We start from the raw sequence: 17837 nt of genomic DNA, 5'->3' as shown, positions 1-17837 counted from the left end.
TGTTTACCCTCAGATTCAATGTCTGCAACTGCCTGGCTCCCAGCCCCAGTTTATTTCAGCTTCAGGTTCCTATTTTATTCTTATTTTATTCCTATTTTATTTCGAGACTCGCCCACAATATTGTTCTATAGAGCATCTGTACCGACATTTATAGTAACAGAAGCAACTCTAAGCCCCACGGTACATACAGAGCAGAGCATCTGATCAGATTAGGAAATTGATCTCCAACTCAATAATAATTTGTCATTAAGCCCTATTATGTGCTCTCTGTACTCAACCAACTCTGTTTTGTAGTTCTTTGTCTTTAGACACTTTTGCAGATCTTTATCATGATTTTGGTCTCTGCAACCCCACCTATGGCAGGAGAACTCATCCATCCCTCAGGATGAATTCACAGGAGGCACTGAAGCAGTATCAGCAACCAAATGAGTTCATATGGCCTCAAGACAAAGCCAGCCAGGCTCCATTTTGACCAAAATCACTGCTTTACAGGGGAGGCACTCTCAAATTCACACATACAGGCTTGTGTGTTGTGCGTTTACATAGTAGGATAGCGCAAAAGCCATAAATCATGCCATAAAACCATGTTGTGGTCACCCGTGGATCTATATTTTGTATTTTCACACCAAAAGAGGAAGATGCGTGGTGCTCGCTAACAACTACTGCACCCAGATGTAGATTGATGCAATTGAGAACACATTTCTGAGGGCCCAAATCCTCGTCCAGACACTTTTTTTAATATTAAGGATGCTAGAAAGTAGGAGATCACTACAAAGCTGCATTAGTTCCTTGCGTCACCGTAGTCCAAATGTGGCTGCAGGGTGTATGCACAAGTAAGAGTCTGGAGAGGAAAACAAATATCCCTATTTCTGGGAACGCTGGAGCTACAAAACTTTGTTCTCACTAAACTTGTGCTACTTCCTACTTCTTGTGGTTTGTTCTCAGGCTGTTTTTAACCTCTTCTCAACCCAATATAGTATTTCTATTTCATGTCCAAAACAAACTAAGGAAAAAACAGAAAACACAGCACATATGAAAAACAATTGAACAGAAACCTTTTCATTCCCAAAAGGATTTTAACCACAATTTAGGTCTTTTTTTTTTTTCCCCCCCTAATGAGTTCACATGTTCCTATTTTAGCTTATTACAAAAGCAGCACTGTGGTGCCTCTAAATAAAGCGTAGGCTCTATTTTCCTGTTAAATAACAAAACGGACAGCTTTGGAAAAAAAAAATCAGCTGAATTTCTCGCTGTTTTAAAGGTGACTTTTCCTACCTCGTTACTACAACCTCATATTAAGAAAAATGCCCAGATGGGATGAGAAGGGGGTTGCATCCTATGTGCTTTGAGAACTTGTGAAGCAAGGTGTGAAGAGTAAAGATTTTAAGAGCTATTGAGGAGCGTCTTCTTGACCCCTTGTGTTGGATTCCCATGTTATCCATGGTGATATCCTCCTGCAGGACCACGAGAAGAGTTTAAAACTGAGAAAAAGAGAAGAGGTCCCAAAAGGTGCCACTAGCATGGGAAGAGCACTTTCTTCAGTCACAGGACAAGCAGAAGGGCAATCCCAACAGCAGCTCCTCGCTTTTGGCTCAGGATCCTTACTTCTTTACACAGTCCCGCTGTTCAAAAAGGCTCTTCCCTCACTCACAGTACCCCAAAGTAGCTGTTTATCCTACGGGCTCTGTTTTTACTGCTGATTTCAAAACAAACCTTTGCCATTTCCTGACCAGAAAAGCTGTGCTTTTAATTCAGCGCTAGAGACTTTGAAAGTCGAGGTACTGCTGCTTTCCACTATAAATAGCCCCAGCTCGCTATGACATCTCGCTGTGACATTTAGTTCAAACAAAGAAAGAAATCTTGACAGGAAACAAACAAACAAAAAAGATACAAAGAAAAAGAAAAAAAATAAGATAATGAGTTCTGGTATCTCTGGGAGAAAATCATTTCTGGATAAATTCGTAGCCTTGAACAAAGTCCTGGTTTCCAGCCCTTGGGACATGTACATACCCTGTAGAAACTGCCTGAGCCTGATGCTGGAGGAGGCAGACTTTCTCCATATGACACATGGCAGGAAAAATTTATTCCATCATTTCTCAGTATAATTTCAAACTATTCCCTGGTATCATTTTCACACTTCCCAAAACCCATGGCTATCATCCCTCCAGGTTATAACTGCCTTTATTTCCCAGAGCCCTGAGAGCAGGGGATTTTGTATCACGCAGTTGAAATCCTTCCATCGTGTCACGTAAGGGTGGCTGAGCACTGGAGCAAGTCATCAAGTTTGGATCCTTGGAAACTTCCAAAACCCAGCTTGGCCCTGGTCCTGAGCAGCCTGCCCCAGCTGGCCCTGCTTTGAGCACAGGGCTGGAGCAGATAAACTTGCAAGAAGTTGATTTTCCTGCAAAAAGAGGAGCTGGCACAAATCACTGCTGTGAACTAAACTTGGAGGGAGAGCATCTACCTACGAACGAACTCAGAGAATTAGGAGAGACCTGAAGCAACCAGAAGACATTTATGTGTTGGCTTGCTTTGCTTTGAGAAAAGGCCGCAGTGCCAAATAGCATTTTAAGGTTTAATTATTGACGTTTAAGGATTAATTAATCTGCTGGGAAAGCCTGGCCGGATGAAACATCCGTCTCAAAGGGTTTACACTGCTGGAGACAGTGGCCATGGTGACAACTTCAGTGTGGCAATGACACTATCATACGTAGAGAAAACCAGCCTGTTCTGCACTGTGTATGCATTAAAAATAAATAATAAATCCTTAATAGCAAATAAACGCCTCTGCAAAGAGACTTTCAGAGCCTTCAATTGGTCTCTGGTAGAGACTGATGTGAAGTCCCAAAGTCCTGGGGCCCTATGAGCATCCAGGACTGTTCTGGCCAACAGCTGCAAAAAGCTGGGCTTGTGATGAGGCACAGCAGTTCCTGAACAGGATTTGCTGTAACGAGCAGTAAATGAGGCAGGTTTGCCCACTAAGAACTGTCAAAGTTTTAGCCAAGGCTCCATCAGAGAGGAGGCAATGTAATTTGGGCACCCGACTGACAAAACCTCTTCTAAGTCCCACACAATATCCGTGAGAGACGTGCTGATGTGCCCTGCTGCCCTCTGAAGGGTTTTTTGGTAACACCAAAGTCCTAATTACTCACCCCAGGTAAGCAATATGAGGTTTGCTTTTGTTTCTTAAACAACAAAACCCAACTTAAACGTGGCTACAGAAAATGGGGTCCCAGGAAATTTCCGCACTGCTAAGGGAAGTTTACGGACAAACGGAAAGCTGAGAAAAATATTGAGATATTTGTCATTAAAGAAATGATCAGATTTATCAGAAGTGGCCAACTACTGGGCAATGCCAAAGTTGTATGCAATTTTGAGTAGGAACTGATCTAATATTTATTGACAACTAAGAGTCTCATGCTCCAAAAATGATTCGAGGCTACACTACTGTTCTTCAAATAGCCTCCAGTGCTTATATCGTCCCAACCCCAAATAATTCAGACTCTTTTCTCTAGAAATGCTCTGCTGGACAACCACCAAGTTCTCAGGTACTCATTTCCAACACCCCATCCCAGTGCCATAGGAACGACCACCTCCGCCACAACCCACCCAAACTCACCAATTACCTTCATTTCCAGCCACACGTGCCTTGAGTTCCAAAATGTGTCACCCAACGATGGGATTTCCATCGTTTAAAGCTTCAAGATGCCCGTGCAGATGTCCAGAAGAGGTCTCTGGATTTCAGCCTGCAGCCCGTGTTTGCTGGAAGAGCCCAAACAATTTTTGCAGGTTTCTATCTCCATGCATGCCTACCAGACTAAGGAGCCACTGCAGAAAATTTCTTCTTTTTTTCTCTTTCTTTCTCTTCTTTCGGGAACCCACAAATACATCTCAAAGCACTTCTTGCCTAGCTTTCTCTTTGTTAAGCTCATCATATCGACCTCTGAACTTACCATAAGCTAAGTCTTGCATTCCTACGTGAAGAAACGAGACTCACAAATTGCGGTATGGTTTTAGGACGGGCTTTGGTGGAGGGGAAAACAAAGTCCCGTGGCCTGGAGGAAACTGCAGAGGCTGTTCTTTAGCACTAATGGCTTACCTTGAACCTAGGGAAGGGAACAAGTACCAAGCCTCGTATGGCCAGATGGGCACTAAACAGACTACGGCCAACACAGACAAACCTTTGAGTAGTGAGATTCTTCTAGCTCAGCACCCTAAAAATTGTGAACGGCCTTTTCAGGATTGAACACTGCCAAGCTGAAACTGTCTGCCTTTTCTGTGCCCCTGTGGGGAATCCAAAACTGGTGTTTCATCTCTGAAACACGTCTTAGATTTCACAGCTATTCACACACCCAGGGAAAAAAGTACAGTCTCAAATTTTCCTGACTTTGATTTTTCTAAAGATCTTTGGTTTTGTTTTGTTTTTAAATCCTATTTACTCAAGCATTCTGTTCAAAGGGTCCTCCACACGTAAGATGACATTCCTCACTTCTTCAAGCAGCTTCTGGTTTTCCATTTTGCTCTCAAATTTCAAAATCCCATTTTGTCAGTAGAAAGACTGAACATGCATTTATCCCGATGGTCAAATCTTTCCAGGAAACATAGCTCTCCATGACATCCTTAAACCTCTCCCTTATTTCACTACTTCCTCCAACTTTTACTGCATCAGATTTTATTGATTTACATATGTACTATTGCAGTGCCAGGGCACATTTGTTAAAATGTTGAATTCAAGGCAACTCTTCAGTCCTTTTTCACTTGCTCTCCAACTCACCCCCAGCTTCCCGCTGAGCTACAAGCCTATTACCTGCCAATTCCCAGGAGCACCGACTATGATCATCATCGTAGCTCACCTTTATTCTGTTCCAAGGACGGTCATCAAATTTATTTCAGGAAGGACGATGCGGCTTATTAGGGATAAGGGATATGCAAATGTTACTGTGCGCGCTGATCTTTTATTTTTAGCAGCTCGGTGATATTTATGAGGCTGTGGAGAACGGATGCAAGGCTGCAGGGGGATGAAGGAAGGACTTCAGGGACAGGTATGAAAACTCTGCACATCTGCAGGGCAGGATGAGTGCCCGAAATCCATGCAGAGAAGGCCAAAAGCCCCGAGCATCATCATGTCTTGTTGCAACTCTTCTCAGAAATCAACTAGGAAAAAATTAACAACTTGACCCTAACGCTTAGCTCATCTCGTACATTCCTCATTACTAAAGTTATTTATGTGGTTTAAAGTGCTAGAACAACAAAGTAAGGGAATCTGAAACATCTCCTCTGTGAAAGAATGGAGAGAGGAATTTCAAGGTAACCTGAATACACTGATTTCAACAGTCCTTTTCCTGAATGCCTTACACAAACCTTAGATACCCCCCCCAGAGTGCTTCAATTTGCCAATTTACACAACAATTACCTCTCATGGCAACGCTAAAAGCCTACTTGTTTTTCAGGATTTTGCTGTCTTCAAGGAACTGTCAAATATTCCACTGCAGATCCGCTCGTGCCTTTGCTGTAAAGTCATCGTTAAAGGTGCAAACAAAATCCTTGCATAAAACATCATGCTCAAAATGGAACAAGATCCAAGGTGACGATGAAAACTTGATCCAAGCCAGAGGAACCGTGTATGGAAAACTACAGAGGATGCCTTATGCTGGCACCTGCAAAGCCTAACAGGCTACTTGCCCAATCTCACTGGCAGCCGAATCTGTATTTAATAGCTTTTTGTCATTCTGTAGTAACAGGGAACTTTTGGGTCAAAACTTAGTCCCTCTTGTTGCTTATTTCCCTTAAACAAGGGTAACAGCTCCCAAATAGCTACCACAACCTGACCCACCTACAGCAGCACACAGGTAGGGTGATTTTGTTTTAACTAGGTGAATACCTAAGCTGTGTTTCACTTCATATATGTCCTCTTCCATCCTAAGTAGCACAGAAATCAAATCAGTACCTATTCCAACATAAAGGTAATACAAAAAATAGTTTCCCACTCCACCATTTCCTCATGTTGTATTTATCAGGATACCTCTCCACATAATAAACTGCATGATTTTAGAACTAATCTTTAAAAGGTCTTTAAAAGACGTTTAGATGTAGAGCTAAGTGATATGTTTTAGTGGAGGACTTGTTAGTATTAGGTCAGAGGTTGGACTAGGTGATCTTGGAGGTCTCTTCCAACCTAGATGACTCTGTGATATTAATGGAAGAGAAAACAGAAGGAAAAAAATCTGCATGAAAGTCACAGGAGCTTGCTTTTTCATCTAACTTGGGTTATTTTATAAAGGAACAGCACCATCTAGGGGATACTGCATGCTCTTATGCAGCTGGATACTCAGCACAAGTAAGATGAGTATTTTTTTTTTAGGTTTTGTATTTTTAGTTGGAGTTACTCAAGGTGGAATTTAGTCTAACTACAAGATAAACAGTAAAATCACAGCTTAAAAAAAGACTGACGCAAAAACTGTATTAGACTTTGGATGAAATCTACTTACAGTAGTACTTCAGCACCAAAAAGTGGGCAGTTAGGCTGATAGATGTATATACAATTAAATGATATGTCAAAGTCTTAAAATGCTTAGTTATTTATAATGAAATCTATACAAAACAGTTAAAAACGTGTTTTTATATACATTTGAGAAAAAAAAAAAAAAAAAAAGTATTGTCTTCATTAGCAGAATGTATTAAAACCGGTTCTGTTATCCCATCCGAACCCAAACCTCTCTCTGCGGCTTGTAACTATCACAAAAAACCCAATGTATTGCTTCGACAAGCCAAGTCATAAGGCTAATTTCCGAAACCTACCGCTGCATCACCGATTTCAGCTTTTAAACTCCCCAAAATGGTCACTTTAAAAACAGCATGTAAGAGTAAAATACAGATTTGTAAAAGCCTTAGCTCGCTTCTAAATTCGGGGGTTCAGCTTTGAAAGATGCTGAACCGCTTATCCCCCAATTTTGAAAAATGGATTTATAACAAAATACATCCCCCGCACCTCTTTTGTACTAGAATTTACACACCTGCCTGTTTAACAGGAACTTTTTAAACAACTTGGCCTCACTTTAAGTTTCATATTTAAATAAATAATCACAGATTAACTAGAGTAGATGAGCATTTCACGTGCTTATGGCACAGAGAAACACCTCATACACTGTTACCCTAATTCTTGTAAAGCATGAAAACAAAAATCCACTAGCAAAGCCACATTGCTATCAGTTATTGATTTTGCTTATTTCCAAACATTCACCAACAAGAATTTTAAAAAAATAAACTATATTTTTCGGCTTATGAAAAAATCTTAACTCTAAGTGAGCACAAGTGCAAGAAAGCTAACCAATTCCAAAATTCCTGGGGCTTTTCCAGCACTGTCAGAGACACTTTTTCTCTCACATGCTATTTAAAAATACAAATATTTATTAAACATCTTTTTTTTTTTTTTTTTGATGGTGTTTTGCTCAACAGCTAACAAAAAGACACAGCAAAATAAGGATCCCTTTTCACTGAAAGCTCTTTCAGTACCTGGGCAAAGGCTTCGATAGCACGAGCTGTAGATTTCGCTGCAGATTTGCTTGTTAACAGGAGTACATTCCACTGTCACAGGTTTACTATATCTCAGTAACTACATCTTTTTTTTTCTTTTTTTTTTTTTTGGAAACGATTTTTAAGATGCAGCTTTTGCAATACTGTCTTGTTAAAACACACTGATGCTTCAAGGGTCCAATGAACGACTCTAATAGGCAAAGTGCTCTAAGACATCACAATACGAGGGCATCTTGGAGACTCGAATCCCAAGATATTTTAAAGTGCACTCCCGTGTCCCAATTCCTTAGGATTGTTCAGCAGAACTTTGTGAGGGGCTGGGCTCGGTGCCGTCCTCAGTGCTACTGTCCACGTCTTGCTCCATCGCCGTCTCCTCGTCGTCGAGGCGCTGACTGGTGAAGTTGTTGAGTTCCAGGAGCCCGCTGGGTTCCACTACCACATTGGAGCTGGAGTGACAAGGGATGGAATATTGTGGGATGGTCTGAAAGAAAGAAAGAGATTTAAGTTTTAACTTGCACAGCTTTTGCAGGTAAAGGTGTCTGTGCAAGTGCAGGTACTCATGGAAAGGGGCAATTTGGTTTCCAAGAGCACTCCTCCCTAAGGCCCGTTGCATCTCACACTACATTAGCCAAAGCTTCAGAGCACCCTTTCACAGGATAAAAAGATAAAAACCTGAATGCTCTTGCTGGTAAGGCACTGCTCTTGGGCTTGGATCTTCACTACAGGTCTGTGACAGATTTCCAGCAGCTAAACTACCGATATCCACCACCCATCACTCCCCACATGCAAAGCAGAGAGAATACTCTCATCGGCCTTAACTTTTTCTAATTTTGTTTCAGACTTGACTTTCAGTTTTAAGGACTAGCTGTATTTCCTGTACATGATATGATACCAGCTCTGACCCTGCTTCAGAGCTGCAGTAGCACAGAGGCTGAGGAAACAAAATGGATCTAAGCTATTTATTTCTGCTTATGCTGTTGTTGGTTCTAGGAATTAACTCTACATCTTTATACAATTCAAGGTTCTGGGCAGTATTTTGGTTTGGAAAAGCTTGTAGCATGCCACAACGGTAAACGATACAGATTCTCAAAATACACAGTTTCGAAGTAAAATAGAAATCTACCTTCGTCTATTTAGGGAAATGAGGACTAAAAATTAGTACAAAATCGATTTCTACAAAAGCAAAAAGTTAGCTGCAATAAAGATTTTGACAAAGTAACATGAAAAATTTGAAAGTTCTGTACACAAGTATTTTTTCCCCGTCAAAAGCATTTCACTGTAACACGATACACAACAAAACCATTTCAATCCACACCAGTTCTGTAAACATATACAGTGCCAACTTGTCTACAAAGATTCATCCTATAACACCGAGTCCTCAGATGACTTAAATACTTCACCAGTTGACATTTTGAACACGTATTACATCATAAAACATCATATCAAAGACAACAGAACCAATTAAAAATATTCATCAGGTAGGCAACGATTCAAAGCATTTATAGTCATTTTATCTCCAAAGTGGCAAGACTTCATATGCAAAGTTAACAAACTTTCTTGTGAATCCAGACCATATTTGCTGAACTCTCCCACCCACATAAACCAAAACCCACTACTTCATTTTTTTTTGCCCTAATTATTATACTCGGAGGTAATTCTAAAAGGTATCAAAAAATTCTAGATGACAGTTCCATAGTAAGCGGTGATGGTCACACTTTTAACCGTTTCAAAGGGAGGTTTGTAAGAGATGAGCTTGTTTTGTTTTCTCAACAGAAAAACAAAGGAAGACACTAGGAACACTGTGAATGACATAGTGCCGGAGAAACTCATTTTAACAAGAGCTACCTGCTTTGAAGTAGCAATCCATTGCAAGCATAGGAGTGAAAAAACACAAAAACTGAAGAAAAAAAATACTCGAACATTGTTCAGTTGCTATCATCACATTAGACAAAGCGAGTTTGCTCTGCTCAACCTTTGTCTCATTTGCTCTGGTCTTCGCTTACCTGGATAACAATTTCTGATGAGCTCTCTTCAGCTTTCTTTTGTGATATATTCTGAATGTGTATAAATTGCTTTGTTGTAGGCATTCCTTGTGCATCGAGTTTCCTCTCTGTTACAGAAGGACCAGCAGCAGGAGGACTTGAACTGGATTCTTTACACGGCTGTTGCTGGGGGGTGGAAGTTGCCGTCATCCCTACTGCAGCCACCCTCGGCACCTGGGTACAAGGTGACGCCTCTGCTTCGCTAGCAGGTGTGCTAGTGGACGCGGCCTTGCTGGGGGGCTCCACTATCACAGTTTCTACGTTTGTATCACCTTCCACCACAGACATTCTCAAAACGTCTGCTACTGCTGTCTTCGTGGATGCCTGCGTGGGAAATAGGCTCGTGACCGGCAGTGCCAGCTGGGGCACGGAACTGCCACCTGCTACCTTTGAAACAGAAGGAGGCTGATGCCCCTCAAAAGTTATCTTTGTAACTGTGGATCCTTGCGTTATAATTGGATGCTGCACCTGAAAATCAAATTTTTGTTGTGCATGTTACAGCTAGACTTTTTTTTTTTTATTGAAAAATCTAATCATCATTTCCAAGGACAGTATGGCACAAACAACATACTTGCTCTTAGGAAGACAGTTGAAACTCAGTGTTTTAACAAAGGAATTAGCAATGATATGGTAACAGATAATTGAAGCCTGGGGGAAAGCAGCTCTTTGGGCTGCTACGTAAGGATTGTAGCAGTATAATACCACAGCAGCCTCGTTTTCCTTTGGGATTTACATCCCCTTGTGATGTTTGTTAACCCTGTTGTTTTCACATGTACTCCTGAAAGGGCTAAAAAAAATTCTGGAGTTAATTTTTTTCTCCATGTTTCTTAGTCTTTTTGTTTTCCCCTCCCAAGGAAAATCAAATTACTCCTGTACATGAAAGACATTTAACTTCAGGAAGATGTAAACTACAAAGGAAGACGTACAATGGAGCCTTTGGAGACTGCAGTGTATTCATCTTTATTTCCACAGAAATAAAAAGTGCTACGGGAACGGAAATTAATAACGTGTCATATCTAAAAAAATAAAAGAAAATAATTAGGGACAAATTCCATGCACCAATGGTGGCAGAAATTCATAAAAACTGTCCAACAAAACACGTTTGTGAGCTCTATGGATTTTTTTTCCCCTATAACATGTGCTTCTCTTTCCTAGTGTCAACCTTCTGATGGGGGTAATTAACACCAGCGGAATGAGGAGTTCTCTCTTGCCAGGACAAAACACTGCTACAGCGACAGGGTTGGTGTTTTGATTTTTTCCTTGAATAGCGACGTGTATTTTGCATGCTATCAATATTCCGTTACCTGGCTTGCTGGCTGTTTCTCTGAAGAGGCAGGTAGCTGCATTTGACTCTGGGGGGGTTGGGGTTGCACGTAGATTTTTTGTGCCGTTGGTGCCTGTTGCAGTTTGGGCAGCTGCTGCGTGGTTTTTACTGCAAGCACCTGTACTACAGTTTGCTGTGGCTGTGCCACTAAGGTAGGGAGTTGCCTTTCTTTGGCCATCATGTGGTGGGGGGGGTGCTGTGCATCTGGTTTGGTCTGTGCTTGCTCTTGCTGCAGGGGGGTTAGCTTTTGATGCCTTATGGAAAGCTGGGGCATTTGTGGGAGTTTGTGCTGGATTTGATCGGCCTGCAGGTGGATTGTCTGCTTCTGTTTAGTCTGGAAACACTGCAGAGTTTTCACTTGCAGTTGAGTCTGTTCCAGCTGCGGCTGACTCAGTTTTTGCTGTTTTTGTGCCTGCGATTGTGTCAGGGCAGATCTGTAGAACAGGCCGGTCTGAGGATCTAAGGTGTCCATCTCTTCCACTTCTCCCTCCTCCGTTCCAAGTTGTTCACTGTGTTTGGTGAACGCAGTGTGACTGCTTAAGGCCTTAGGAAGAAGAAGCGAAGAGTGAGTTAGTAAAGAGAAATCCAAATTATAAGGCCGCACAATCTAAGAACAATTTTAATTCTTCAGCTGTACTACTTCAACTTATCTAACAACTCATGTATACCCTTATGCAGAATTCAAGGTTTCTATGCAATCAACAGCTATTTTAACACCTTAAAATGTGGCAAGTCCCCAAGTGACAACATTAACCACATAGCTAATCCTCAATGGAGATTGGGTAGCCCTTGCTTGCATCAGACAGAGGTTCAAAACCACTAGAACTGCATGGCAGTTGAGCAGGAAGGCGCAGGGATTAGCAGGTGGTTGAATCAGTAGCTACTCAACCAGAACATCTACACAAAACCAGAACATCTACACAAATTCTTACTATGCCTCTTGAAAGCCTTGCCACCTATTCCATGATTTCTGCTGCAGCTCCCCATGTACCTATCTATCTATCTATCTATCTATCCTTTCTATTTCAGTACAAGTCCTGCTTTTTCTTTCCCTCCTCAAAATTTTATTACAATTTTTCTTGGGCATCGCACAAACATCGCTTAATTTTTCTGATGGAGCAAGAGTTACTGTGCTTTGTAAACCATGGTACAGACATACTAATTAGTGACTCCAGCAGGAAGAAGCAGCCTACACAAACATCAGTGACAACGTCCTCTTTGCAGGGGGTTTATAACCCTAACGTGGCACTGCCCTGGGCCACAGCTGAGGCTGCCAGAGGTTAAAGCATTGCAGAGTTGAGCAGCGTGCATTCACTGGGTGGGAATCGATTGTACTTGACTGACAAAAACCATCAGTTTTTGAATGAAGGCAGCAGCATGGCTTCAGTAATATTTCTCCAGAAGCTCCCCAGCTTGGGATAAGCTACACAATTGCTTGGGATCCTTACCATAAATGTCTAAATATAATCTTGTTTTTTGGTTCAGCAAGAAGAGGAGTTTTCATATAATTCATAAACTAAAGCCCTTGAATGCAAAAGCCACTTGTGCTCTGTGGACTGCTCAGAGTCTGCTTCCTCTCTCCCTACACTAACACCAATGTAATCTGAAGAACACAAACCCCTAAAACACAACATATAGAAAGAAACAGCTTGTTGCTGTCAAAGAGGTGTCACACAGACAGCAAGAACTGAGCTAGGTAAGTCTTTTCCATGGTGGCTGTGGATACCTCTTGCTTAACACTCTCAAGTCATCTCATTAACTGCTTCCCTTTTAATAGGGAAAATAACCACCACCTTCCCCACCAAAACAGGCAACGTTAAACTGAAGTTACGGATTTGCCCTCAGACTTGGCATTTTCAGTGGCACCAACATGCTCATTCTGAACAAGCCCTGGTCCCATACAAAATTCACTGTTTATAGACTGCTTGGAAAAGAAAGGGTACAACCTGCTGCATGATATGGGTAATTGCGCCTGTGGAGGATGCGGGGATAGATTTCACCACAACAGAAGTCTGCGTTGCTGTCTGTGACTGCGCCACGTGCTGCAGCAGAGTCCTCTGGGGCTGGGATGACTGCTGGTGGGGCTGGGACCGATGGCTAACTGAAAGTAAAGAGGTGAGTGGCACTTCTCCAGAACTGACTGAAGAACTTAATTACTTGCTTTCTATTTAACCTTCAGCTGAAAGCATGAGTGAAATAAAAACGTGCGTTTGAAATGCATCTTTTACTGCATGCTAGCTTCAACCTTTAAGTGCACAGCTATTCTGAGAAGCCTCTTAAAATAGCATCTCAGGGGTTTTGCTTTTGTCTTTAATTCCTAAGTAATCATGCTTGGTCCAAATCTCTCTGGTTTCCCTCTCCCAACACAACAACCTTGCATACAGGATCTATAATTTCAGCTAGGTTCATTTTATATAACCAGCACAACAGCACACAGCAAATTACAGTGCACAATTACTACAAATTATTCTGTAATCTTTACAGGTGCGAAAAGCACCTGCACAATTGACTGCAATTAAGAACAGCAAGCCTTGCTCACTGAATTTCTATCACTGATAAATCACAAGAAATGCTCCAGAGCATAGGCTAAATTTGCAAGATTAGCAATTGGAAAATGCTCTGGTATTAAAGAAAACGAGCAAGGTTGATAAGAAATCACAGGCAAAAAGTGGAGATCTTGTCTTGGGTCTGTGACTCTTGTTAGAGCAGTTACAGCTGAGTTCTGGAGCTACAGTTAGGGCTCTGTTAATTAAACAGTGGATTGACAGAGTAATGATATTCTGGTGAGAAAAAAAAACAACCATTCTATATTGCAGTCACTGATAAGATAAGAATCCAAATTATACGCCTGGCCATACCAATATGTAAATATTTGCTTTAATTAACTTTTTAGTCATACAATACTGAAAAAACAAAGGATAAGTAGTAGTTTATACCCAGATACAAAATAACTGAAAGTTAGAAGATACTAAAGACCTTGCTGAGAGTCTTAAGAAAGGTCTATTTTTGAATTAATATGACAATTTTACTTTCCCACTCCAGGAGAGGAGTTGGATTATATCAGTACCAGCCTGCATGCTGTGCCAGGTCCGTCGTGGATATCCCGCAACAGTTCCTGCACAATTTAAAGCTTCATTTAGAAGTAAAGTTTCTAACCTATATGGTTGTGTAGATATTCTTCCGAATGTGAACCAATACAGTGTTGTCTTCCTGAGTCTGCAGACAGACAAAAATAGTGACACTAAGACGTGTGAACTGCTCCCCTCATCTCACTCGGAAGCACATGTTGAATCCCAGCTCCCAAACAGATTCAAAGGTATCTAAATCCTTCGGTCTAAGCACATGCAGGAGATTTCACAACAGATTCTAGCTTGTAGGCTATCTCACGACTGAATTTTAGCAGAAAATACACCTCCGTGGATTACTGATGAATCCTGGGAAGCACAAATTAAAACAAAAGGAAACACTGCATTACCTGCATGCCCTGCCAGGGTGCACTTAACCTGAGTGAAAGGGAAGGGGCAGAAACCTGAGAGCAAATTAACCAGTTTTGTGCTCTAACAGAGACTGTTGTTAGTCAACCCACAGTAGCCTGCACTTCCCTGGTAGATTCCTCTAAATCACCTCAAAGTTTAAAAAAATAAAAAACCAAAACACCATTTCAAGCAGTAATCACAGTTTGGGGAAGCTTTCAATTTTTATACTCCATATGGCTTCTGGGCTGCAGGAAAAGATTCAAACCTACAGAGATACTGCCTGGAATTCCTTCTTCTCCCCCTAGTTTGCATGAGCTTTTACAAGAAGATCCAGCAAAAACTAGAACCTTGAATGTCAGTGAACATGACTGACTTGTTAATTGGAGATCAGTTTAACATTATTTATGGTACTTTGGAGTCTCTTTAAACAGGGATCCAAGGGAGCATGACTCAAACATTCAAAGCTGAAGCCAGATACAGTAAGTGCTATTTAGAATAACACTAGTCCTCCACCCCCAGTTCCACAGTGCTTAAAATTAGATCATACAAGGGATGAGAGCAAGGGGAGGAGGTGAGAACAGGAAAATTAAAAAAAGGAAAAGATCAGATTGGACATTTAACACTGAGAACACTGAACTGAAGTTATGGACAGGTACTTATTCCTCTTTTTCAATGCATATTTTCAACACGCTTTTTTCCTAATAAAGTAAGTCAGGAGACCAATAATGTGGAGTTAAGAAATTAAAACAGGAAACACATAATTTGATCCTTTCAAGTATATATGAAAGGTAGCTCATAACTGGAGTTCTGGGGGTAGCAGAGAGCATCAGAGATGCATGATACAATTAGAGAGCTGTCCAGTGGAAGGGATTCATTGGGTGACACAAAAAAGGACAACCAGATAGGAGAATTCAAGAGTTAAAAAAAAAAAAAAAAAAAAAAAAGGGTTGATTCCCAACCATAATTCCAGTTTAAATGATTTGTTAAAAGTGCAAATTTAGCAGATCCTCTCAGCAAACAATGAAGCTGAGATCTACGCTACCACACTAAATGCCCACCTGTCTGAACAACCTAGTTAATGCTTGCACTCAAGTAACATTTTGCAATTATGGATGAAAATAACTCAAAATCTGCCTTCTCTCAAAACAATGGGTGCAGTTCCTGTAACTTGGACTCAATGATCCTTACGGGTCCCTTCCAGCTCAGGATATTCTATGATTCTATGAACTTCATTTTTGCTTTTTCCTTACTAGACATTTTCCCTAAGGACAAGCGGAGCTGCCTTTCCTCACCAACAGATCAGAGGACAGAATATCTGTTCCACTAGGATGCCCTAAAGCAACAACCAATTGTTTCAGTTTGAGACATTCTCCAGCATGCCCTAGAAAAGCAGATGCAGTTTCTGCCCCTTTCTGCACAGGACTTCAAGAATGGAAGAAAATTCAATTCCATTCAGGAATGGAAGAGAATTCGTTTCACTCTAATCCTTAATAGAGGAAATAAGTGAAAGACAACTCCAGAGTAAGAAAACTTCAAATGAAGTCCCCAGACTTCAACTGCAAACCCACAATCATGCTACCTTAAGTCACTTACCAGTTGTGATATATTCGGCAACTAATTCCGACTCCACTACAGCAATTGAAGGGCTTTCTGGAGAATGCCTCTTTTCTTGGGTCATCTGGATTGGGACAGCCATTTGGCTCAAGTCGATGGTGGGCTGCCTTGGCTTCGATTCTAACTTCTCCTTCACTGCTTTAGAAGAAAAGCAGAATTCATTAAAACACATCTCCGACACAAATGCAATGGCTTAATTAAATACACTGTGAATATTATGTAATTGTTTCAGATGGACTTTTACAAGAATTCAGGTGATTATAGAAGATATCATAAATTGCTGCTAAAACAGGTGGCAGCTGAGTGCTTTGAAGTGATCTTAAACAACCACATGCGTTTTCACACCTGTTGTCTGCTGAAGTTCTAGCAAAGCTTTTATCGTGGAAGTAGCTGACTGAGACTCATTGGATACATCCTGGTAAATTATTGTAGGGCTTGTGTCCACAGCTATTTCGTGTTCTGACCAATCTTGACTTCTTGACGCAATCACATGGACTACAGGCTGAGAATCTGTTCACAAGAGAACAAAAGCACATCAGGTTGACATAGAATCAATTGGGTTGGAGGTCTCTCATCCAACCTCGTGCTCAAAGCAGAGGTAGGGTTCAAAATTAAATCAGGTTGAACTTTGACAAGGATGCATCATCTCATTCTTCAGTTCTCTTGTTTAGTTTTTATTTATAAGTGACTCGAAGTAAAACACAGCTAATGTTACCAAGTTTCCAACAAAAAGATCCTGTTTTTCTGTTGTTTATAAAAGCTTTGGTGTGAACAGGCAAAGTTCAGTAGGTTTCTTTGTATGCTGAATTCACCTTGAAGCTTTTCAACAAGTTTTAGTGGTTCAGATCATCAACATGTATTCAGCATTCGCAATTTACACATCATATATTTTGTTAAGTTTGCTGAATCTTCAACATTTTTTTTTAAAGTTACTTAAAATGGTAGTACAGATCAACAGATAGGAATTATTATAGAAAGTGACTGATAGCACATAAATAAGTGCACGTGTTTTACTGAGAGTCATTTGCTTGTTTGCTTTTTTGTTTTGTTTGTTTTGTTTTTAAACACAGTGATATACCTTATGGCCACTCCTGACCAAAGGCCGGGTGTTAATTTATAGATAAATCTATTTATTCTCCTCTATCACATGAGAAGTTGCACAGACGAGCAAGCTGGAAGCCGGGAAGAAAACATTATTCCCACTTTTTGCACAGGAAAATGTTGCGTGTAGTAAACAACTCATAGAAGTTAAATAAGCTCACAAGGGCAGCAAATGCTGACGCTCACTGCTAAAAGACTGGGTGAAGAACTGTGCTAAAGAGATGCACTGAAATATATGAATCTTGCTGGCATGTTTGAGAGAAAGACCATTCATATGCTATGAAACACGAATACATACCTTGAGAGCTCTGGGAGGACTCTGTGGAAGAAGAACTGCTATCAGTGTAACTTTGTGGTTCTTCTTTCACTTCTGGGAGAGACGAATTTCCTGTGTCTGCTACCCTTGATGCCTGCTGCAACGTTTCAGTTACCAACTGCCTAGTTTGTTCACTCACAACTGTTGCTTGAAATGTCACTGGCTTTGGTTTTATGAGGACCTAGTTAGAAAGACAGATTGCGTACAGTAAGAGGACTCAAGAAAACAGATCCGAGCAATCAGAGAACAGCGTGCCACGAAAAGATCAAGGTGCAAGACTCGTATAATATTGGTAACTCGCTAAAAGAAATCTACCTGTAAATTCAGCAGCTCTGATTATGAAACCAGTAAATGGCAGTGCACAAGAATGCACATCTCAGTAATTTGGAGCACTTAACACAATGAAGCACTAAACAGTCATTCCTCATGGC

The 17837-nt window shown here is 41.0% G+C and overlaps 1 protein-coding gene across 14 annotated transcripts in view; it reads right to left on the bottom strand.

The window, feature by feature from the left end:
* Nucleotides 1-6462: 6462 nt before the first annotated feature.
* EMSY (EMSY transcriptional repressor, BRCA2 interacting) overlaps nt 6463-17837 on the bottom strand; it is a 39691-nt gene continuing 28316 nt past the window's right edge. For 8 of the 14 annotated variants that reach the window (XM_084506081.1, XM_084506073.1, XM_084506075.1 and 5 more), the window contains 8 exons: nt 17389-17587; nt 16335-16499; nt 15969-16127; nt 14056-14115; nt 12846-13000; nt 10880-11443; nt 9537-10043; nt 6463-8014 (listed from right to left, as the gene is read on the bottom strand). In XM_084506081.1, coding sequence (XP_084362207.1) covers nt 7820-8014; nt 9537-10043; nt 10880-11443; nt 12846-13000; nt 14056-14115; nt 15969-16127; nt 16335-16499; nt 17389-17587 — 2004 coding nt within the window. In that variant the 3' untranslated portion in view covers nt 6463-7819. The remainder of the gene's footprint in view (nt 8015-9536; nt 10044-10879; nt 11444-12845; nt 13001-14055; nt 14116-15968; nt 16128-16334; nt 16500-17388; nt 17588-17837) is intronic. The other 6 variants (XM_084506077.1, XM_084506078.1, XM_084506085.1 and 3 more) reach the window with 5 other exon arrangements.

Source organism: Aythya ferina (assembly GCF_964211825.1).
Source record: "Aythya ferina genome assembly, chromosome: 1".
Taxonomy (NCBI): Eukaryota; Metazoa; Chordata; class Aves; order Anseriformes; family Anatidae; genus Aythya; species Aythya ferina.
This window is presented reverse-complemented; position numbering and strand designations above follow the sequence as displayed.